This window comes from Aspergillus aculeatinus (genome assembly GCF_003184765.1).
Source record: "Aspergillus aculeatinus CBS 121060 unplaced genomic scaffold BO66scaffold_1, whole genome shotgun sequence".
NCBI lineage: Eukaryota > Fungi > Ascomycota > Eurotiomycetes > Eurotiales > Aspergillaceae > Aspergillus > Aspergillus aculeatinus.
In genome coordinates, this window is record NW_020291470.1 from 1,507,125 (window position 1) to 1,528,731 (window position 21,607).

Genomic DNA, 21,607 nt, shown 5'->3' on the forward strand with positions numbered 1-21,607 from the left:
GCACATGATGACGGTGGTAGATGTAGGGTCTTTTGCTATGAAAGGATATGTTTTGGAGGTTTGGGTTGGTGGTGAGCGGTGGATGAACCAGCAGAAAAGTGGGGGATTTTATGGCGTACGGCGCTGCTTAGTCATGTTGGGGCTGGTCGGCGATTCTGCCGGGGTTTAGTTTTGGTTTTGGTTTTATCGTGGTCGGCGAGGTCGGTGGGTCGGTCGGGGTCGGGATGTACGTTGAACCTGATTTTGGGGGATGGGTCTTATCGTGGTACTGTATTTCCAACGGCGTTTAGATAACTCGTAGGTACTGCGAGATGGTGGTGGAAATGCTGGCGGGTTGTGACTGTGACTACTGGTAACTACTGGTGGCGAGTAGGTACTGTACCTACGGTAGTAATGGATCATGCTCCCCTCGCCTCGTTCTGGGTATAGTATACCCGGTCATGCAAGATTTCCATTGGTATCTAGCGTCGGTAAAGATTACTAAGTCTACATGTATATTCCGGATGATGATTGAGGTACATATGTATTCGAGAGAAGTACCAAGCAGTGTCATTAATCGTGAGACCATCCAGTAGTGAATCTATCTATCTATCGGACGAAACAATCTAGAACTACAACTTGCCCTGCCGCTCGGTGGGCGCACAGCACGCCACGGGCTCCGGGTGCAGCGTCGACTGGTTGAAGATCTGGTTCGAGGCCGGCACGTCCAGCGCGGGGTTCTTGGTGAAGAAGCCGTCCGGGCGCAGCATGACGCTGACGCGCTCCATGGGCATGACGGGGAAATCTTCGATGCGGGGGTTATGCGTGAGGCCGAAGGCTGTTCCATCGGTTAGTTTGCAAAACTTTATCACAATCCAACCAGAGGGGAGGTTGTTTTCGCTGGGGGGGGCAAGGCCGCATGTGCCCGGGTTACTCACTATGCCACAGCACCAGATCCTCATTCTCCACCACCTCGTTGCGCTGCACCCACTTGTCCACGCCCTGGGAGTCGGCGCTCTGGTTCGTGAACTCGCCGGCCGCGTACAGCTCGTCGTCGCGGTACCGCGTCACCCAGATGGGCTTGGTGCCGAAGCGGGCGCGCTTGACGCCGTACGACTCGGGGCTGGCCAGGAGCATCTGGCTCGGCGAGGTCTGCAGCTTGTAGGCGACGGGCTTGTAGGTGATGGGGTTGACGCGCGCGTCGTTGCGGATCTTGAACACGCGGTGGCGCGCGACGTCCGTCTCGGCGGTGCCGCTGCGCCGCAGCACCGTCGGCTCGGTCGTGTAGCCCACCCGCCACGGGTTGCTCGCGTCCTCCGGGAGCGGCACGCTGTCCTCGTAGTAGACCGTGTTGGCGAAGCCGTCGAGCGCCGGGTCGATGCGGAAGGAGAACAGGTGCTGGTGGAAGGGCGCCATCACTCCGGGCCCCACGTTGGTGCCCCACGGCACCGTCGTGCCGGGCGCCGCGTTGTCGAACGGCACCGTCGACAGGATCCCCGTCGCGCGCACCTCCAGCTCGATGTTGGCCGCCTGGTCGAAGATGAACGCGAAGATGTACTCGTAGTTGGCCACCGTGCAGATCATCTGGACCACCAGCTGCCGGTTGCGCACCACCGTCGCCGCGTTCGTCCGGTAGTTGGTGTGTTTGTGCTGCAGCCCGTTGTCCTGCTCGTGCAGGCAGATCACGTTCTTCAGGAGGAGGGGCTGGCCTTTCGAGTCCGCCCGGTACCCGTCGAAGTACTTGATGTGCCCGAGGCAGTCGCAGCCCAGGGAGAGCTGGTTCGCCGTGATGCCGAAGCCGACGTCGCCCACGTCGAACGCTTGTTTGCGGTGGTAGGGGGCGCGCGGGTCTGGGGTGCGGGTCAGTTTCTTGTCTCAGTCGCGGTATTGACGATTCTGGGATTGGGAGTGACAGCTGCATGTCTCAGCTGGAAGCAAGACTTACCTCCGTAAGGAACGGTCATCTCCGACACGGACAGTCGGTAAAAAAGGTTGCGTCCATCGTAGGTGGTGTTGTAGACGACCAAGCCCTCGCGGCTGTTGAACCCCACGCGGAACCGCCACTTCTGCCACGACACCACATTCCCCTGGACAGTGAACGACGGCCCCTCAGGCTGTTGCACGATGTATGGCTTCAGGTCCGTCCGCACGGGCTCATCCAGCAGCTCGTGCGCATACTGGATGGTTTGCACGGGCTTCCACGGTTGCGTCTCGGTGGTTGTCGCATCGACGCCACCAGGCAGGAAGTCGATCCGGACCAGCTCGTGGGTGATGCCATCGAACACCGGAGAGAACTTGCAAGGGGTGGAGTAGTGGTTGTTCTGCGGGTGGTTCGTGGCCACGATGTACATGTAACACTGGAACAGCCGGCGGGTTTCGTTGGGGTCGTCCCTCCCATAGATCCAGGGATCGTTGCAGACCGTCACGCCGGCGGGGAGCTGCAGCTTGGCCACCTCCGCCTGTACCGCGGGGTGATTCAAGCACAATCGCTCGATCTCCTCCAGCTCGTCGGCGTCCACAGGGGCCTGGGGCGAGGAGGTCAGTCAGCAGCGAGAGACAGGCGACAACGGGATGTGTAACACCGGAAACATACCTGGACATCCTTGGGCAATTCCTTGGCAAAGACGATGGAGCGGGTGCCCGCGTTCAACAGGGCTTTCAGAAAAGCACCGGTGTCCAAGCGGTGGAAGAGGACCTGCAGCAACCGCGTCGGCTTGGGAGGCAATGGCTTTCCCAGACGCTCTGCCTCGATATATGGAACGACCTCGCTCTTGATTGGCTCCTGGATATCAATCTTCTTGTACCGGAGCTTGACGCCAGGGAAAGCAGCCTCTACCAACTTGGTGGCAAGGACGATTTCCGCCGGTCTGATAGGGTCAAAAGGGTGTGGACCGGAGGCTGTCATTGTGTCTGCTGGATTGCAACTGAAGAATCCTCTGCTTCGCGTCTGAATCAAACAAATGAAGGGCAATTGAGGAATACGAAAGCAGCGAGATGGACGATTTAAGTAGTAGGATAGACCGTATCTCTCCCCGCCTCTTTGTTTCACAGAGAGTCTCCAGACACTGCAGATTATCAGCAATCCCGATCCCGGCATTTGCCTCCCTTCCAGAGCTGTCTTCTGATTGGTTCGGTGGACCGACTCGGCGTATCTTTGGCCACATCAGGACTAGTTCAAGATAAGGGATCGATCTCCGCTTATGTCAGCTTCCAGACTCGCCTGATGGGCGAGTTCCAAAAGTCGGTAAGAAGTCGTGTCAAATACTGTGGACTTGGCATTGAGGGTGGAATCCAGAAGACCTTCTGTTCGAAATGGTTGCATGTTGGTTGGATCTTAGAGTCCAAGTTGCCCCACCCTGTCACTCCCCGTTATGCAAACTACGAGTATACTATCGACCCCGGTTTCTCTCGATAATAGCCTATTTGGGTAATTTGGCTCTGTTCGGAACATCTGGATGGAGTATTTTTCGACATCTTCCCATCGTGTGCATAAGCGAAATAGCAATCTTTTTGTGATAGAACAAAGTCTCAAGGTTGACTGATAACAGTGTGGGCAGAAACACGGCTAATGGAAGACCGCGCAAGCGAAGTCTCTCAATACAACAATTCAAATTGATCAACCACGTACTTCTCGAGTATAGACCATCGTCAAGGCCTCATGAGAAACGTGGTGCCCAGCACCAAAGCGCTCACGACCCCGGTCAAGACCGCGGCGCCCACCCGGTCGGCGGCAGTGATGGGTCTGAGCGCACTGGGGTCCCTGGCCTTATCCGAGGTTGTGGTGCCCGCCGCCCCATCCCCCTTGCTGGAGCCCCCCGTCTGGTGGGTAAGGGGCCCCGCCACCGACTCGACGAGCAGGGTCTGGATCGCCTCCAGCGCCGACATCTGCTGTCCCACCCCTTTGGTCCCATCGTAGACCCCCGTTGTCCACTTCATTCCACAGTACGTCCCGGTCGCGCCTCCCACGCATTGGGCGGCCGCCGCCCGCGCGGTCGGTCGGACACGGCCCAGGATGAGATCGTGGGTGAAGGGCGCCAGTTTGACCGTGTCGGCCATCCAGCGGAACAGATACGCCTTGAAGGAGAATTGATCCACCTGACAGGTGTCCCAGTTCTCGCACGCGGACTCGTAGAACACGTTCTGCGCTGTCTCGTTGTCGGAGAGGAAGATATCCTGGGCCTCCAGCAGCCCCATGATCCGGTGTCGCCAGGTCTCATCGCCGTTAGTCTGCAAGATGAGGAGTAGTGAGTAAAAGTCATATGATTCTTGGCATCTGTGAACAGCCAAGGACAGAGAGATAAAAGAATTAGAGGGAGAGGAAAAATCACAACGTACGTAGTTCCACATATGCGCCGCCCCAAGCAGGAAGACTCCGTTATTGTACGTCCACTCCACATGATTGAGATCCGAACAGTTGTTCCCTTCGCTGGTACCGTCGTAGACCTCAAAGTGGGGCCCGATCAGTCCAACCCCCGAGGACCAGTCCCATGCCTTGTTGGCCCAGTCCGCATAGGTGCTGTTTCCGGTGTACCGTGCCAGTCGGGCGGCGATGCTGAAGAAGCATCCGTTTGAGATCGCGTTGCGGTAGGTGTAGCCACTGTTGAAGGCGTAGATCTGCCACTTCAAGCCTCCGCCGCATTTGGTAGGGTCCCAGCGCGCGGCCTGCTGGTTGAAGACCGCCTGCGCTAGCGCCAGCCACGAGGGTTGATCGTTGGGAGGGTTGGGGTAGTTGTTTTCTGCAGCCTGCAGCGCTGTGAACGCCCAGAACGTCGTTCCCCTCGGTGCGGGTCTGGTTGGTGGGCATGAAGTCGCGTTTCTCCCCGGCCTGGTGCAGGATGGCTTGCATGGTGATCGCATTGTAGGTGTCGTCGCCGGTGTAGGTCCAATAGTTGACCAGCGTGCCGAAGAACGCGCCCGCTTCCCACCAGTAGTACGGATCGGGGAGGTTGCCAGGGACGTCGCCGGTGTGGTTGCCGCTGTAAAAGCTCACAAGATCCCAGGCGATCTGGCGCGCGACGTGTTTGATGTTTGCTGGGATGGTTTGCAGAGTCAGTCGCGTGGCAACAAATGAGTCGTCTTGATGAAGCTTTCCGAGTACCCACAAGGATCGTCGATGTTGAGGTCGATCGCGCTCGCTTTGAAGCAGGGGCACGTCAACACCAGGCTGAGGATGAATACCCGCGCGAGGTTGAGTATGTGTGTGCCTTGCATCTTGAGCTGTATGTTTGTTCCTTTCTTCTCGAAGACACAAGTTGAACCGGTTGATGAACACACTCTGTCATGGTGGTGGGAAAGAGGAAACGACAAATTCCATCCGGTGCGAAGTAGAGGAAAGGTTTCTTTCAGAAGTAGGCGGGTCACGCTCACACGTCCATCATCACACATTCACTTCTTCACCTGTCATTTTGGGTGTGTTACTAGTCTGTCCAGACATTCTGAGCAATTCACCGCTGGCCGCTGCCTATCCACCTTCACAAAGGTGCAGCGCAGCCAGCTCTGTGTTAGAAACCAAACTCGGAGGCAGCAACATCGGCGCCTGAAGGCCATGAAATCAGGTCCAAAAATGGCATAATGTTGGGGTGCAGTGTTCTTTGCGAACAATAAACTGATGGCTTCCACTGCTTGTGATGTGAACAAACAACACGCAAGAACTGGAGGTCAAACAGAGTGCCTAATTTCCATCAGATGATCACAAACAGGTGTAATCAACATCATCTGTCCTCTGTGCACTTAATTTCTGGATAGACTCTGTTGATCGCCTGAGCCAAATGTAATAATGGTGGAAATGGCCTCGGGCCAGGCACCGCATCGCAGGTGGGAAGATTACATCATTTCAGCCACTCAATCCAGCCCGGGCCGTTGCCTTGGCACTCTTGACTGCGAATTGGAGTGCAGCCCTATGCAAAAAAAAGGCAGATTCTCCCAGAGACTCCCAAGCAAGATCGTCATTGGTTGTGTCATAATCATTCTAAGGTTAGGTACTAGGTACTAGGTAGGCTATCAGGAATTCCCCCTGGGCCATGGCAGCATTTTGGTGGTGAGCGTTGATTTGTTGGAGAGAGTTGCGGACACTCGCTCCATTTTCAGCCCTATGATGCACCCGCGCCTGATGTCATCGATTCTCTCTCTCCCCCAAAGTCCTTTTAAACTCCTGAACCACACCACTTTCTCCTCCACTCTTCCTCTTCCTCAAGCTCCAACTTCTACACCTCTAACAAACAGACCTGGTCTTTGACACCATACCTTATCCAAACCAAAACAGCCACTTTATCAACCAAATTTCCAAACACTCACAATGGCCAACGCAGTGTATGTCCCCATGCCGCCCTCCCCGTCACATCCCCACTGAAATAAAGATCGTCAAGCTAACGCCCTTCACACAGCGGTTGCTGCGAAATCATCATCGCCTTTTTCCTCCCCTTCGTCGGTGTCTTCATGCGCACCGGCTGCAGCTGCGATCTGCTCATCAACATCTGTCTCTGCATCCTGGGTTGGATTCCTGGTGTCATCCACGCCTAGTATGTTCACACTTCTACTTTTTCGCTGAAGAAGAATTCTCCAGCTAACACACCTCACAGCTACATCTTGGCCAACAAATAGATCATCGTTCTATTGATTTGTTCTTCATGCGTCGGTCGGGACATTTGTACGGTTTCTTGGGGGCACGGGCGCAACTTCGGCGTATATCATTTGAATGATAATGATTCAGGGTCGTGGATATGTGATATCGTCGCTTGTATAATATTGAGCAGTAATTATTATGAGACTTTGATTGTGCGGTTCAATTTTTTCACCTTGTCGCTTGGCTTCGCGCCCTCGCTACGGAGTCACGACTTAGGCAGCAGTTTTCGGTGCGCGGGCCAAGGCGGTGGTTAGGCGGCGGAATTTCTCAGGAATGCGGAAATGGGCGTCGGAAGTTGGCCGAGACTTCTGGAGAGTCTTGGTGACACTGCAGTTCTGGCGGAACAACCGGTCTGTCGTGGCGAGCTCGGGGTCGAGACTGTCACCAGAACGCGCTGGATCATTTGAGGCATGCTCCATTTGATATCTTATTGCTGGTCCAGCTGAGGTTTCTCCTGTACTCAAGCCACGTCGTCGCCAGCTATCGTCGCAATTGAGTCCGCTGTCTGCATACACCAGTATGGCTACCTTCGTAAGACGTAAGAAAACCACGGACCCCAAAAGTCCTTTCTAAAATAATATCCTAGATATGGCTCGTCCTCGATCGGGCTTGTGGGTGGCCATGTCCTTGCGCATAGCTTAGTCAGCATGCATAAAGAGCCTATTCATGCGTCATCTATCAGCATTTGGCTTTCTGCTTGCGGAGTAATATCACTTCCAGCAATAATCCGGGAAATTCTATATATATGGTGTGTTCATTGACTTGCTTGAGCCCCGAAGAATGCGCAAATGAATATAGGCGCTTTTTGGGTGTTGTCGATCGCCAGCGGGGTGAGTATATATCCTGAATGAACCTCCGGCTAAGGCAGACGCCTCAGGCGCTCCACAAACACGTAAAAGGTGAATAATGCATCCATACCAGATCCCAATATCACCTTACTCTAAATTCCAATATTACCCTAGCACTATGGCAGCTATGACATGTCGGATAGAGGAATTCAGTAGCTGCTAATGATTCTGTCAACACCGAGAATCGAACACCACCGTAGTGCCAAGACCTGAACCTGCAGGCGATGTGCTTGTCAAGGTTCACATGCTCAATCAGATTTTGGAATGGCTTGATCTGAATGGCTCAATAAAGCTTGCATTGGTTGGAATAGACTGGGAAGAGGGGCTCAGGTCTACTAGCCAAGCTTTGAATTGTGAACCAGAGCGACAAAGCCTAGCTTGCGGTGGCCGAGTGGCGGCAGGGCTCCTTAGCTGGAAAGTACAAGGCCTCTTACTTTGCAATCTATGTACAAACCATCGCAGCCTAGGTGTTCCAAAATTTGACTGAAGTCAGGCTTAGAGAGAGAAAATACCTTGCTCAAAGAGTCACTCAGACAGACTATCCCTGAATCAGATAAGCCTGCTTACGATCCTCGAGAAATCAATATAAATACCGCCGAGCGACCTCTCAAATTTCCGGCTGAATCGAAGCACCTAACGTATGAGTATCCCATATCGACCACCACCTTCAAGAATATCTCCCGCCCACCAGCAGAAATCATGACATTCGCGCAATTCCCCCAACTCCCCCCCGAGCTCCGCCACTACATCTGGCACCTCACCCTCCCCGACCAAGTCCGGCCAGGAGTACTATTTCCGTACAACGAAGGTGAGTTTGGGGCCATGACGATTACCTTTCCGCGCGCATGGACTCAGTAAGCGCACCACTACCCCATCTGTTGGTCAACAAGGAGGCAAATGGCACGGCGCGCTCGTGGGCCCGCAAACTCGGCCTCCAGATTCACTTCCGCCCAGACATCGGGACCGGGTCGCACGTCGTCACCCACCACTTCGACCCGGACCATGACACTCTCTACCTCCACGCGACGCAACTCGCCCGCTTTTGCATCGACCCGCTCGACCGACGTGTGGAGCAGCTGCCCAGAGAGCGGATGGTTATCCGTGACAACGGGGAGGGTCACCCCCGCATCGCCATATCCAGCATGTCGCTTCACTTGGAGCCCCGCGCGCTGGAGAGGATCTGGTGGTGCTTCCCGCGGCTGGAGCGGGCCTACATCGTTCTCAATCCGCCGGATCTGAAATCTGCGGAGGATGGGTGTGAGATTCTGCCGGAGGGGAGGTTTCTCGCGTATAGGGCGGAAGGCGGGGAGTTTGAGTGGAGTGGGGAGGGGGAAGGCGAGTGGCTCTGTGGGGAGATCCTCTATGGCCGAGTGGAGGAGGCGTCCAGGAAGCTTACCGCGTCGTTGGTCGCTGCGGAGGTCCAGCGGTTTGAGATTCGACCTGTCTCGGTCGCTACGAGGGGGAAGGGGTTGTCGGAGGTCGCAAGGTAAACATTCCTCTTCCATGCATCAGGATCAAAACTCCCCAGAAATGCTACGGGTCGTAGGGGCTGCTTTGGCAAGTGATGGTCACCAGGTGCTAATGATTGACTTAAACAGAGTAGGGTTCGGCTCGACAGCAATTACCCATGATTCCCCACGTCCTTTCTCGCCGCGAAAGCTCATGCGATATTATGTTTGAGATGGATTATCGAAATTTCAGGTGGAAGGAAGGAAGGAACTACTGATTCGCAACCATAAGGGTCGATCCGCAGGAACTGTCTGTCTGACGCCTATAATCTCAAGCCAGGGCGCCACGACAAGCGTCGGGTGAGAAGCGCGACAGGAATGATATCCTGAAGAAGAAGGGGTATCGCACGTAAGTAAACTCTCCGGTGCCCATAATTGAATCCAAACCTGCATGAATGCCAGAACTCCGGAGACCATACTACCCAACTGACCATTAACGCCGCAAACCAACCGGAAGCACCGCCAGCCTATAGGCGGTATTCCCAATGGGAGTACCGAGGTACAACCCTCCGAGATCCTTCAACGCCGTCGCAGTCTGGTGGCGGGTACTATAGAGATCGGTGCAGCCCAGGATGAGGCGTTCGTCGTCGAAGTATGCCTCGATCGCCCGTGCAGACTTTCCCATAAAGGAGAGAATCATGACCTGCCACAGGGAGAAAGAGAGTAAGCCATGCCCTTTCAGTGTGGAGCTTGAAGGGCGGGATGAAGATGAAAAACATACTGGGATAACCAGATGCCCGAGCAAGCGTCGTAGCCGGAATTAGCCTATCATCATCCGGAGAATGATCAGCAGCTCCCCCCGAAGAACATCGTAGAGCACTAAGTAGTGTGAGTGGGTAGAGTCCCCGCCGATTTGTTTACGGGTCGGCACGACGGTTGCCCGGCGACACGCCAAGGCAGCCTGTCCTTCTTGGCTTTTGGCTTACGGTCCGAGGCGGAGACTTGAAGCACAATAAGGCCTCTTTCTGAAATGCAGTGGTCATATTGATTCCAAGCTATCTCCTTTCTTTTCTCTTCTGATCTTCCAACAACACAAACAAGGCAAACCTTAGCATGCTCTAACCGAGCTCCATGTATCCCACTCATTCATCCCAGAGCTTGAAAAGAGCAACCTCTAGCATGGCGGAATCAGAGCCTCCGGATCGCATCACTAGATATGATACATCTCACCCCCACAATAGCACGAACAAATCCTTTGAAATATGCTGAATACCCTCCCGCTCATCTCTGGGAATTCTCCCCAAGCCACACTCACTCCCCACCCCACAAGTCCATCACGACTGACTGGGCCGCATTGATTCTTCTGCGCCTCGCTTCCGCGTGGTTGACAATGCACCACCCCAAGATAGAGCCTTGTATCCTTGCCCGCCTCCACCTCGACAAAGTGCACGTGCTGACAGTCCGCGTAGCGGAGATAGATTCCCAGGGGAACTTCCGCAGGGACTAAGGCGCAGAGCCGCCGTGTCCGCTCCAGGATACTGTCCATGACCGGGAAGATGTGGGCGCGGAGGGAGGAATCCGGAAGCCGGCCCCGCTCGTACTCCATGGCGGTGGTCTCGAAGCAGGAATCCCACCGCAGCGCGATATCGGCGGCGGGGACTTGCTGTACTCGTACAATGGACTGTATGGCCTCGACCATGCGCACTGCTCGTGGAGGGGGTCTGGCTGCGTATGGAACTCTGGTCAAATTATGGCCAATCACGCAATTCAAGGGCAGGGCCAGCGAGACCTGGAAGCGGACCCTTTGCGGGATGATGTCTTGGTCTCAGAGCTGGCAGAAGGTGCGATAAGACTCGAATGCGACCGTGTCGTACCCGGTGGGGTTGATGTCTGCGGAGGCCGGGATGATCGGCGGGGAGGGTATCCACGCCCGTGCCGCGGAGGGGGTCGCCAAGGGAGGGTGGCCTGCTGGAAGCAGGGAGACTGCCCCCGGATGTATCCCGATCGTCCTCTTCATATACCTTCCTGGGGTCACCGCGATTACAGGCCTTTGACAAACTTGTTCATCGGATCAAAGAACATACTGGGTAAATGACAGGCGTTCTTGGGCTGCAACTAAAGACCCGCATGAGTACACATGGGGTTCTGGTTCCACGCAGTTGGGTCGCTGAGTATGAGTGTCTCGGCCGACAGATGGGTCGATTGCTACTACTCGAAAATTACTCATGTATGACCGCATGGCACGGGCCTTGATCTAATTCCCGTCGTCTTTCGCTACCATCTTGGATCAAGAAATCGGGATACCAGACTGTTACATGAGACTCTCTGTCGCCTTGGGTCTTTGTGAGAAACGTGTTCAATGTGACGACTTGCAGACCTTTGCAAGGCATATGAAGTTGAGCATATTTCGGCACAAGATCTAAGCATTCAGATACTTTTGGCGGGGACAGAACTGATAAGAGTATTTAGCACCTTCTTGATATCCGCATTCCGAGCCTTATGCCGCGGCAAGACGGGGCGTGCCGCCGGGTCAATTGAGATTCCTTACATGAACAGTACCTGACATTTGCTTGTATATGAAATAAAGAATGGCAGATATACATACTTGCAAGTACTTTAGGTGAGGGGTTCACGAGTACTAGGTAAGTTGTAACTTAACTGCCATTGCAGTTCTTGGAAAGTGGTTGCACCTCCTGCGCCTGGCACTCCGTGAGTAACACCGTGGTTGGGCCCAGTTGTCAACCCACCCATTCTGCTCGCGAAATTGTGCCAGCTGCCCAGCGGGTGGTGGCACTGGTGGTGGTGGCGGCGTGGCCTGACCATGCCGGGCAATGTCTACGAAAGAGTAAGAGTGGTTAGGAAGGCGGTGGATTGGGGCGCGGGTGGCGCTTGGCTTTGTTTGTTTGGTTTGTTCTCCTCCCACGGTGCGGCAGAGCCTCGGCTAAACAAAAAGGCGGTAAAAGATCGAATAGATGGGGGCATCACGTGACTCACACGCTCGCCAGACCTACCCCGGCAGAAAACCGAGTCTACTCCGGAGAGAACAAGTGCCCCGAGTCCCAGGAAAATCCTTGCTGATGCGGTGGCTCTGTTCCAGAGAACGTCATTGGGGTTGGTGGCAAATGCTGTCGTAATGTCTGGATGAACCGATGGAGAGTCTAGAACCACTAACCAGACGGCAGCATACGCCAGTCTGTGGTCCACCGGTCCCCGTTCCAAGCCCCGCCTGCGGGGTTTTTTTTGCTTTTTGACTCCAGGGCATCAGGAACAAACGTATGGTTCCTGGTGTACCTTGCACAAAACCCCCGCCATGATTCGCCGCTGAACCAGGCAACCGTGGGTGTCAAGATCTAGAATCTTAGAATTTTGTGCCTGGCTTCAAAGTTTGACACGTTCCACACTTTTGTTTTACATGTCGCCTTTGGAGGCAGCTGACACATCGCGGCTGACGCAGCCGCCTTCGTTTCCGGTCTCCACCATGAGATAGGTATAAAGCTGCCCTTCGTGGCATTGCTTTCTGCTCTCTCACAACCATCCTCTCCTTTGAAGGTTCTTTACCAATCTACTCTACTTTCGCTACTGAGGTTGATCCTCGTGCATTCCTTTCGTGTCAAATTTCTGTTTGTCTGTAGATCAGAACTACATTCTCTCCATCACATTACCTCCTTCCGCAATCGGTCTCTATCCAACCACAAAAAAACACATCAATCTTTCACAATGATGTTCACCAAGCTTTCTCTTGCTGCTACCTTCGCTCTCGCGGCCTCCGCGCTTCCCCAGCCGTTGCAGTCGAGCACCACCAGCTCCGCAACCGCCACCTCGAGCAGCAGCAGCGCTAGCGCCAGCTCCTCTTCTTCCTCCAGCGGCGGGGGCAGTGTCTCTATCGTCAACAACATGAACAGCACTGTCTACCTCTGGTCCACCGCCACCACCACCGGCTCCAGCAGCATGCAGTCCCTGTCGTCCGGTGGCGGCAGCTACTCCGAGGACTGGCAGACCACCTCCGACGGCGGCATCTCCATCAAGCTGTCCACCACCACGGACGAAAGCAGCGTCCTGCAGTTCGAGTACACCACTGATGGTGACACCCTCTACTGGGACCTGTCGTCCATCAACCTGGACAAGGACTCCGCCTTCGTGACCGCGGGCTTCTCCGCCAGTCCCTCGGACTCGAGCTGCACCTCCGTTACCTGCTCCGCCGGCGACTCGGATTGCTCCGCCTCGTACCAGCAGCCCGATGATACCGATACCAACAGCTGCACGACTTCGTCGGGCATTACTCTCACTTTGGGCTAAGCCCACACAACCACTCTGATGGGAGTACATAGGGGCTTTCCCCGCCCGGACCGAGCGTCCTAGAGATGCCGTCCGGCGGGAGCCACATTTGGGATACTCGCGGCAGGTCTTGCTTGACCTGTGCGTGAGACGACGGCCCGCGGGGCAGGCCTTGATGCACTTTATGAACTGTACTTGGGTTACGAACTGTTTATAGACTTTCAAAACGATAGACGCTAGAATAGAAAATGTCTCGTTATGCTTCTTACTTTCTCTCCACGTCGATGAGGATCAGGGATCTGCGGTTGATCTCGCTCGCACTCTGTCTACTTTAGCCTGTAGATGATACCTTCCTTGCGCTAGATTATCGCCTGATTATTGGAACGTTCCGTGATTGAATGGAATATCAGTCAAGACTCAAAAAGAGTCAGACTCACTTATAGCAAATGTCCCAACGCACATTGTCTTGCCCGGGATTTTGTCCTGTGGCTGGGATGGAATGGCAAGAGAATATCCAGTAGGTGCCGCGCATGTGAGCCCCAGCTCCAGCTTATTGATTCTTGGACAAACCTTCGATCAAATATGAGGTAGGGATCAAATTCAGCATCGATAGATGATACAAAATCTCGAAATCGTCTTGACCGACCAATACATTGTCTTTGCTTCTAAGCCTTGCTGCTAAGACAATAGTATAATTGTTTTATTAAAGAGGCTGCGCATTCAACTTACAGGGTATGATAGCGAAATCGAGTAGCTGTGGAAGATGAGATGTGTCAAGGGGTATACAAAAATAGGTAAATACTACTTCTCATGGAAACCTTTTTAAGATGGCATTCTAATTTATATCCTAATGCAGGACCCATGATCAGATAAACCGTTCACATATGATGATATCTCAGATTGAGGTCCGCATTTGGAAAACACAGCTGGCTTGCTGACTTGTCCGGCCACCAATTATGTTAACCAAGGTCTCATGGATGACCCTCAACTGCTGTTACCCTGACTCCGGGATTGTAGTTGATGTTGACAGAACCTGGTAAAGAGAAGTCCAGTAGGGAAGGCCATTCTTAACGGAAGCCCACTGCGGCTCTATTTCAGGTAATAAAACAAGTTCCCCGCCGGGGGTCACAGACAGGAGCATCTTACCTTTTCTACTATTAAGATAGTACCTTAAATTTGTAAGATTAGCAGATACCTCTTTATTAAGTGCTTACTCTTACCGCTGCGGTGAGAGCACTTAGTATTCCAGCTTACTGAAGACCCTTGACTCCACTTCTCTTCAGAGCAAACTGTCGTTATAGTGTCAACTTACCTATGATATTACAGAATCTGATCACCTACTTCCTTTACAGCGCCATGCCGGAATTAAGAAGCTGGCGGTAAGGCTTGATCTTAAATCCTAACTCCGCTGGCTTACACGGATGATTTGCTTGCTGCTTACAGCATGACTAGGGGTTTCGCTGGAATAGGCAGCGGACCCACTATGAGTCCTTATCTCCATTCTTACTGTCGAACAGTCGGCCTTTAAACATATTTATCTGAATTGATATATATACTCTATCCCCGAGCTGTATGCCATCGTCTTTGTGTGTCCATGATCTGCGTCATTATCTATGTACTCGCAAGATCCGAGTTAGGCGATCAACATGCTTTTCGGCTGCAACAAGTCTGTGCCCTTCAATCCAGCGAGTGATATTCCATCGCTTGCCGGCAAGGTTATCTTGGTGACCGGGGGAAACGTCGGTCTCGGCAAGCAATGTATCGTGCAGTTTGCGAGACACAATCCCCGGCAGATCTGGTTGGCGGCGCGGAACCCCGAGCGCGGCCAGGCAGCAGCCGACGAAATGCGACAGATTGTTCCGAACGTGCCGGTCCGATTCCTGGAACTGGATCTAGCCTCCTTCGACTCGATCCGCAAAGCCGCCCAAACGGTTCTCACGGAATCCGACCGCCTGGATATCCTCATGCTCAACGCCGGGGTTATGGCCGTGCCGCCGGGTCTTACCAAGGACGGCTACGAGATCGAGTTCGGCACCAACCACATGGGCCACGCCCTCCTGACTAGGCTCCTGATGCCTCTGTTGCTCAAGACCGCCGACTCCGGCGCGGATGTGCGGGTTGTCTCCATGACGTCGACCGCCTTCAAGCAAGCCCCCAGCGATGCTCTGGACTTTGCTCGGCTCAAGAGCACCGCCGAAGACATGGGTGGCTTTGGCCGGTACTCCCAGAGCAAGCTGGCCAACATTCTTTGGGCACGGCACCTGGCCAAACTCTATCCCCAGTTGACCGTGGTCTCCGTTCACCCAGGTCTCGTCCAGACGGAACTGATGGACCGAGCAAGTGACGCGCCGGCCCTCCTGCGAGCCTTCCGCGGTGTGGCGAAAATGATGGCAGTCACCGTTGAGCAAGGTGCCAAGAATCAGCTCTGGGCGTCGGTGTCCGAGGGGGTCAAGAGCGGCGAGTATTATGAGCCAGTGGGCATTTCAGGACAGATGACCGACAATGCGAAAGATGACCAACTGGCAGAAAAACTGTGGGATTGGACTCAGAAGGAGCTTGCGAGCTAGAGCTTCCAGATTAGCGTATCAAATTAGCAGCGTTGGCTGTCATCTTGTGATACACATTATGACAGGTGCCTTGACGGCCTGTCATGTGACCAGCCATCGGTGCCTGAGGCATCCATGGCCCTATATATATGTATATAGTGCAGAATAAAGGCCCTGCGGGCCTTCTTTTTTTTTTTCTAGGAATAGAATTCTTGCCTGATTGATTTATTTCTTTTATAATCTTATATCAATTCTATTCACCGATCCGCCATCTGCCCTTTACAGGTAACAGGCATATAAAAAAACAACATGCTCACTTGAACATCGCGCGAACATCGTCGCGATGCTTGTCAAGATAGTCCGCGAACCTCGTCAAGCGAATCGGGTACTTCTCGAGGGCCGTGAAATCGACCTGGTAGCCCACCTCATTTGCCCACAGATGGGAGTAGAGTCTGGGATCCCTCGCGGCCAGGGCTTTCGCTTCCTCCTCGCTGTAGAATTCCAGCTGAATCTCCTCCCCGCTGACCCGGCACAGCTCCTGCACGATCTGCGCCGGCGTGAGCGACTCGACCCCCAGGTCGATCTCGTGGGTGTGATAGGCGCGCGGGTCGGTGAGGGCCGCCGCCGCGAACCTGCCCACGTCCTCGGCTGCCAGCACCGTCATCACCGTCTCGGGCCTGTAGGCCGTCCGAAAGGCCCGTTGCTGGACCAGCTCCGGGAACATGTACGCCGCCATCGGCGCGTGGTAGTTGTGCATCAGGAGGGCGGGCCGCAGGATCGTCCAGTGTTGCAGTCCCGAGGCGCGCACCATGGCCTCGATGTCGGCTTTGTTCTCCCAGTACCACCGCAGCGGGTACTCGGGGCCCCAGTTGGGGAACGACTCGTGCTGTCCGGTCATCGCCACACTCGAGTAGACGATGCTGGTCACGGTGCCGGATGCGATCGCCGCGTTGAGGATGTTCTTGGCATGCACCACCTCGCCTCGGAGGTCCGACAGCATGGGCGACACATTCAGGAAGACGGCCGTCGCGCCCTCCATCGCTGCTTTCAGGGCGGAGAGATTGTCATAGTCGCCGGGGAAGAGCCGCACCCCGAGGCGCTGGAGCTCCACGGCTGATTTTGAGGACGGGTCCCGGGCAAGCGCGTGTACTCGGACTCCGGCAGTAACGAGCTCGCGCGCTGTGGCACCGCCTTGTTGGCCGGTGGCTCCACTCACGAATGCGATGACTTGCGACATGTTCTATGTTTGATGGGAGAAGAAAGAGATGAAGAAGAAGGTGGTGGGAACGCGATCTTGGTTCTGTCGAAAGGAGCATGAGTGGAAGGCAGTTGGTGCACTTTATACATGTTCCCAGGGAGACTATATTCTGAGCTGCCCATGCACCCCTACCATGATCCAATGCCGTCCTACCGGAAGTGGTAGGCAGCTCGAAGATGTGGATCGTGTTCGATGAGCTCTAAAGACACACTCCGAGGTCCCGAGTCCGAGGTCATTAGGTATGCCTTCCAAGTAGTTGGCCTGTTCTCACCAAAATACAGTACGATCGCCCGTTTTCCCCGGCACGGCTAGGCTAGCCTCGATTCGGTAACCAGCTCGACGGCACTATAGACTAGTCCGGATTCAGCAGCGGCGAAGTTTACAAAGCAGTGGCGGTGGGCATCGCGGAATTTACAGTAGAATACCTTACTGGGTACTCAGTACTTTGCAGAACCAAAACTCGACCAGCTTGAAGTCTTCCAAGTACCTTATTATCCTGCCTAGCAAATTGCTACTGTGCGCTATGTAACATGGTCTACCGTGGCAAGCCCAGTAAAGCGTGCTGGGAATGTCGAGTCAAACGAAGAAAGGTATTTTACCCTTTAGTCTGACGCCTTGACTCGTTAGCTTAGTTATCGACGACCGCTGCTGATTAAAATGGATATTTGGGGCTTCAAGTGCGACTTATCACGACCAGCATGTCGTCAATGTCTTAGGGCCGGCTCTAGATGCGACGGATACCGAGATGCCGAGAGCTACGTGACATTCCGAGATCAGACTGGCGAGACGGTGAGCAAGGCTTCCCCCCGGGCCCCCGGGAACAGCACGCTCCGTTCTGCGCTTCATGGCAAGGAGCGGGTCTCTGCATTATCCCATGGAGTTCAGCAGATCGACCAAGGCCCTTGGCCCGCTGTCGCGGTTCCACCGGAAGATCAGGCGCTGCAATTCTTCTTCCACCATTACGTTGCGCACGCGCCCGGGCGACCCCCAAGCCACCCGGACTGCCTGGGCATCATCTACAAGCGAGCAACTGGGCCGGGATACCTGGCTAGTCTCATCGTCGCCGTGGGACTAGCGAGCCTGGCGCATGTGCGGAATGCGCCCATGCTGGGTCATGCCGCCAGCCAGGCGGTTTCTCGCGCTCTTCGTGATATGCGTACGGCGCTGGCGGACCCCAGCAGCGCGGCATCCGACCAGATGCTGGTCGCCGTAATGCTTTTGGCCTTGTTCGAGGTAACTTCTCCCGTGGCTCCAGACTTACTGGGGTAAGCTATTGACTAGACTAGACTGTCACTCCGGATGGTGATGGCAATGTGGGCTCATGGGACAGGCATGTAAACGGTGCCGTGGCATTGATCCATCTCCGAGGCATCGACCAGCTACGCAACAGGATCGGTCGAGGCATTTTTCTCCACGCGCGTACGGAGATCGTGAGTCATTTCCCCCGAGAATATCTTCATCGCATGTCCGTTCTGTCTGACTTCCCCAAACAGCTCCTCAATTGCCTTCAGCGCGGGCTACGGGTGCCACTCATAATACACAAGAAGATGAAGGAGGCCAGACATTACGAAACAGAGCACGAAGCCCCCGCCTCCCAGCTAGCAGATCTCGTTGCCGATGCTTGCGCCGTTCTAGCCTCCTGTAAGGACAGTAGCGTGGACGCGCTGAATCTATCTCGGTGTGTCTCCGCAATCCTTGCAGTTGATACAGACCTGGAACGCTGGTCCGAATCCCTCCCAGCAGACTACGCGTATACAACTTGCCCCCGTCAGAGCGACGTGCAAGACGCCGAGATGTGTCAGCTGGGTCAGTATGATACGTACCTCAGCGTCGACGTCGCCCACACATGGAACCTGCAGCGCTGTGCGCGCATCCTCCTCCACCAGGCACTTGTTGCGCTGTTATCACAATTACTTCCCCAGCAGACGTCTCCCTTGTCAGCGTCCGCACTCCAGCCCTCACCCGAACCACCATGCCCATACTCATTGGATTCCTCGATATCGCTGATCCAGGAGCTTTCCAAGGATATATGCTCCAGTGTTCCATATATCCTCCACGCCTGCGACAAGGCCGGCAAACCACGGGAGGGCCTACGCGCTGCGTCCATCGTGCCCCTGCTGTGGCCACTCTATCTTGCAGGAATATCCCACGGTCGCAGTAATGCCTTGCGCGACTGGGTCCTACAGAAGATGAAAGCCATTGAAGAGGAGACGGGGATTCACAAAGCGAAGCTCATGGCGGCGGAGATCCGACGGCGATCTCCGTCGTCCGTCTTAATTTAATACGGGTCTTTGATTGATCAATCCACTGTGGAATTCCGGTTCTTCTGCCTCAAACTTCAAATTGCTGACTCTTTTCCTTCTCTACCCTGATCTCTCCTTGTACTGCCGAGCGGCATAGTAGAGATAACGCGAGGCTGAAAAGCTCCGAAGCGCCTTGCCATAACGCAGAAAGACTACAAAGACCAGCAGAATCGCAACCGCGAGGACTAGAATCGTGACGAAGGTATCTTTGAGTCCCACCTTCGCCACCCACGGCGAGAGCGCGAAAATGAACACCGTGCTGAACGTGTTGCGTGTGAGGGTTACACCCACCAGGGCGTCGCCGATGATCTGCATTGACTGTCAGGGAAAATAAACATAAAAAAAAAGAAAAACTGAGGAGGTTGATTCTGAAGGGTTTCTAGGAGTCCACTTACGTCTCTATACGAATCAGTCAGGTAGGTGATGGTGAGGGTGTTGATCGGGGTGACGCCGATGTTGTACAAGGCCAGCCCCACGGCGATCACCGGCCAGGGACGGTGGTCACTGAGCCCCATGGCGAAGAGGACGGCCCCGACCACGACGAAGGGGAGGAAGGGGATCATGCACCACAGCCGCGTCTCGGGCTGGAAGATGCCGTGCCGGCGGCGAGCCCGATAGACAATCCACCAGTCACTCAGGGGGCCGACGATAATGGCCCCGATCGTGACGCCAATCATCCGCGGCAGACTCATGAGCCCGACCTCGTAGGTGGAGAAGTTGTAGGGCGCACGGGGTAGGTAGGTGGACATCGTGGTCGACATGACATCCCCCAGGGCCACCAAGATCCCATACACTAGCGCGGTCCACGCGATCGCCGGGATTGTCGCCAGGATGATGAGCGGTTGAAACATGTGTTGGAAGAAGGAGTCCTTCGTGGCACCGGACGAGGTCGTCGGCGTGATCAGAGCACGTCGTTGCCAGTATGTTTTCATCGGGATGTTAGGGTTGATAGCGGGCCTTGGGGTGATCTCGCGCGCGCTTTCGTCTGCGGCTTCTACCGAGCCTAGTTCTCGAGCACTTTTATCGGTGTCGCTCTGACTCCGCTGGGTGACTAATTCATCACTGAGATGCTTCGCCTTGTCTTCTACCATGTTATGGTCCTGACGTTTGATTGCGTCCGACCGGTCTTCATCTGAGGGAGTCAGGTGCAAATCCGTCCTGGCGGAGCCAACCGGCCGAGGACAGAACTTGGTCTCTTCGTACCCAAACGCGACAACGAAGATCGTCACCCCGCAAATAATGGCATTCAGCCACCAGATCCATCGCCACCCCAGACCGTCGGCCACGAACCCGGCCACCAGGATCCCGAGGTAGGTGGCAAGCAGCCACGTCCAGACATACAGGGCATTCATCCGGCCCCGCTGGTGCACGAAGAACAGATCCGCGATGGTCATCTGCACAATGGCCTCGGCCAGACTCGCGAAGAAACACTGGATCACGTTGACGGCCATGAGATCGCCCACCGTCTGGATCCTGGCCGACCAGATGCAGATCCCGAACTGGACCACCGTGCTGAAGAGATACAACGGTCGACGGCCGAACTTGAGCGCAAACGGGATCAAGACGAGAGAGCCAACGGCCAACCCCGCACAGCCAGCTGCATAGCTGTCATTCATGATCTCGTCGCTGAACCCGAGCTGGGCCTCCATGGGGCCCCAGGTCGGCGTACTGGCGTTGATGAATTCCGCCACCATCGCCACGTAGAAGCAGACGAGTCCCATGTTCCAGTACTTGCGCCGGGGCGTCCAGTTGAGGGGATCGTTGGGGTCATCGGAGGGTCGCGGTTGCAGGTTGATGGTGGCGTCCCCCGTGGACGGCGAGATGTCGGCAAGGCACGAGGTGCCGGGGGCCACATGAGCGTGTGACTGCCGGCGGTACTGCCATTGGGCGCGGCCGAAGGCATTGTGAGATGGTTTTGAACGAGGGAAGAAAGACTCAATGCATGCTGGAAATCTCATGCTGGCGATCCTGAACTTATATGGAACCGGCCGTTGAAAGGTGACAGGGATGGTGATAAAAGCCCACATCACGTACTCACATCCAGTATAGTTCGACTTATCCGAGACGATAAGACGATAAGATTGGTGGAAAGTCCCGCTGGTTGAGAGGGGAAAGAAGGCCGCCATCGGGCCGGTGCTGCTTAGTTGCAGTCAAGGGCAAAAAGTCTCTGCACACCATTCTTTCTGGCCACCGGCGGCCAATTCGACAGAAAAACAGTATAATTGGTCTGAGACTATTGTTATCGTAAGAATTTTATTCCTTGTTAGCTAACCAGTATGATTATTCGACACTAAAACACAGATATGTTTTCAACAGTACTGGAGTTGA

General features: G+C 54.8%; 11 protein-coding genes across 11 annotated transcripts; 5 read left to right on the forward strand and 6 right to left on the reverse strand.

The window, feature by feature from the left end:
- Positions 1-518: 518 nt before the first annotated feature.
- Positions 519-2,937, reverse strand: BO66DRAFT_425063 (copper amine oxidase). The gene is made up of 4 exons (XM_025650201.1): positions 2,573-2,937; positions 1,925-2,504; positions 918-1,829; positions 519-817 (listed from the first exon to the last, which is right to left on the reverse strand). Exons 1-4 carry the CDS (start codon positions 2,882-2,884, stop codon positions 612-614), a joined length of 2,010 nt encoding a protein of 669 aa, XP_025509440.1. The 5' UTR covers positions 2,885-2,937; the 3' UTR covers positions 519-611.
- Positions 2,938-3,419: 482 nt separating this feature from the next.
- BO66DRAFT_467299 (glycoside hydrolase family 76 protein) lies at positions 3,420-5,190 on the reverse strand (the record flags this gene model as incomplete). The annotated part of the gene is made up of 4 exons (XM_025652552.1): positions 3,420-4,206; positions 4,315-4,722; positions 4,748-5,010; positions 5,082-5,190. The coding sequence occupies 4 exons, from the start codon at positions 5,188-5,190 to the stop codon at positions 3,628-3,630; spliced, it is 1,359 nt and encodes a 452-aa protein (XP_025509441.1). The 3' UTR covers positions 3,420-3,627.
- A 1,084-nt stretch (positions 5,191-6,274) lies between these two features.
- On the forward strand, positions 6,275-6,579 carry BO66DRAFT_433695 (YqaE/Pmp3 family membrane protein; the record flags this gene model as incomplete). Its single annotated transcript, XM_025650708.1, has 3 exons — positions 6,275-6,288; positions 6,363-6,497; positions 6,558-6,579. The coding sequence occupies 3 exons, from the start codon at positions 6,275-6,277 to the stop codon at positions 6,577-6,579; spliced, it is 171 nt and encodes a 56-aa protein (XP_025509442.1).
- Positions 6,580-8,148: 1,569 nt separating this feature from the next.
- On the forward strand, positions 8,149-8,939 carry BO66DRAFT_425065 (2EXR domain-containing protein; the record flags this gene model as incomplete). The annotated part of the gene is made up of 2 exons (XM_025650202.1): positions 8,149-8,257; positions 8,305-8,939. 2 exons carry the CDS (start codon positions 8,149-8,151, stop codon positions 8,937-8,939), a joined length of 744 nt encoding a protein of 247 aa, XP_025509443.1.
- A 253-nt stretch (positions 8,940-9,192) lies between these two features.
- BO66DRAFT_425066 (uncharacterized protein) lies at positions 9,193-9,742 on the reverse strand. Its single transcript, XM_025650203.1, has 2 exons — positions 9,679-9,742; positions 9,193-9,600 (listed from the first exon to the last, which is right to left on the reverse strand). Exon 2 carries the CDS (start codon positions 9,595-9,597, stop codon positions 9,391-9,393), a length of 207 nt encoding a protein of 68 aa, XP_025509444.1. The 5' UTR covers positions 9,598-9,600; positions 9,679-9,742; the 3' UTR covers positions 9,193-9,390.
- A 316-nt stretch (positions 9,743-10,058) lies between these two features.
- On the reverse strand, positions 10,059-10,856 carry BO66DRAFT_13549 (uncharacterized protein). Its single transcript, XM_025642011.1, has one exon. It carries the CDS (start codon positions 10,594-10,596, stop codon positions 10,108-10,110), a length of 489 nt encoding a protein of 162 aa, XP_025509445.1. The 5' UTR covers positions 10,597-10,856; the 3' UTR covers positions 10,059-10,107.
- Positions 10,857-12,435: 1,579 nt separating this feature from the next.
- BO66DRAFT_387486 (uncharacterized protein) lies at positions 12,436-13,430 on the forward strand. The gene has a single exon (XM_025646315.1). The coding sequence runs from the start codon at positions 12,615-12,617 to the stop codon at positions 13,191-13,193; it is 579 nt and encodes a 192-aa protein (XP_025509446.1). The 5' UTR covers positions 12,436-12,614; the 3' UTR covers positions 13,194-13,430.
- A 1,305-nt stretch (positions 13,431-14,735) lies between these two features.
- BO66DRAFT_425068 (short-chain dehydrogenase/reductase) lies at positions 14,736-15,739 on the forward strand (the record flags this gene model as incomplete). Its single annotated transcript, XM_025650204.1, has 1 exon — positions 14,736-15,739. Exon 1 carries the CDS (start codon positions 14,819-14,821, stop codon positions 15,737-15,739), a length of 921 nt encoding a protein of 306 aa, XP_025509447.1. The 5' UTR covers positions 14,736-14,818.
- Positions 15,740-15,886: 147 nt separating this feature from the next.
- On the reverse strand, positions 15,887-17,294 carry BO66DRAFT_13564 (NmrA/HSCARG family protein). The gene has a single exon (XM_025642012.1). The coding sequence runs from the start codon at positions 16,953-16,955 to the stop codon at positions 16,032-16,034; it is 924 nt and encodes a 307-aa protein (XP_025509448.1). The 5' UTR covers positions 16,956-17,294; the 3' UTR covers positions 15,887-16,031.
- A 212-nt stretch (positions 17,295-17,506) lies between these two features.
- On the forward strand, positions 17,507-19,258 carry BO66DRAFT_311277 (Zn(II)2Cys6 transcription factor; the record flags this gene model as incomplete). The annotated part of the gene is made up of 5 exons (XM_025643320.1): positions 17,507-17,566; positions 17,655-17,808; positions 17,875-18,209; positions 18,263-18,406; positions 18,470-19,258. 5 exons carry the CDS (start codon positions 17,507-17,509, stop codon positions 19,256-19,258), a joined length of 1,482 nt encoding a protein of 493 aa, XP_025509449.1.
- An 81-nt stretch (positions 19,259-19,339) lies between these two features.
- On the reverse strand, positions 19,340-21,237 carry BO66DRAFT_310564 (MFS general substrate transporter; the record flags this gene model as incomplete). Its single annotated transcript, XM_025643293.1, has 3 exons — positions 19,340-19,588; positions 19,675-20,282; positions 20,385-21,237. The coding sequence occupies 3 exons, from the start codon at positions 21,235-21,237 to the stop codon at positions 19,340-19,342; spliced, it is 1,710 nt and encodes a 569-aa protein (XP_025509450.1).
- Positions 21,238-21,607: the final 370 nt, after the last annotated feature.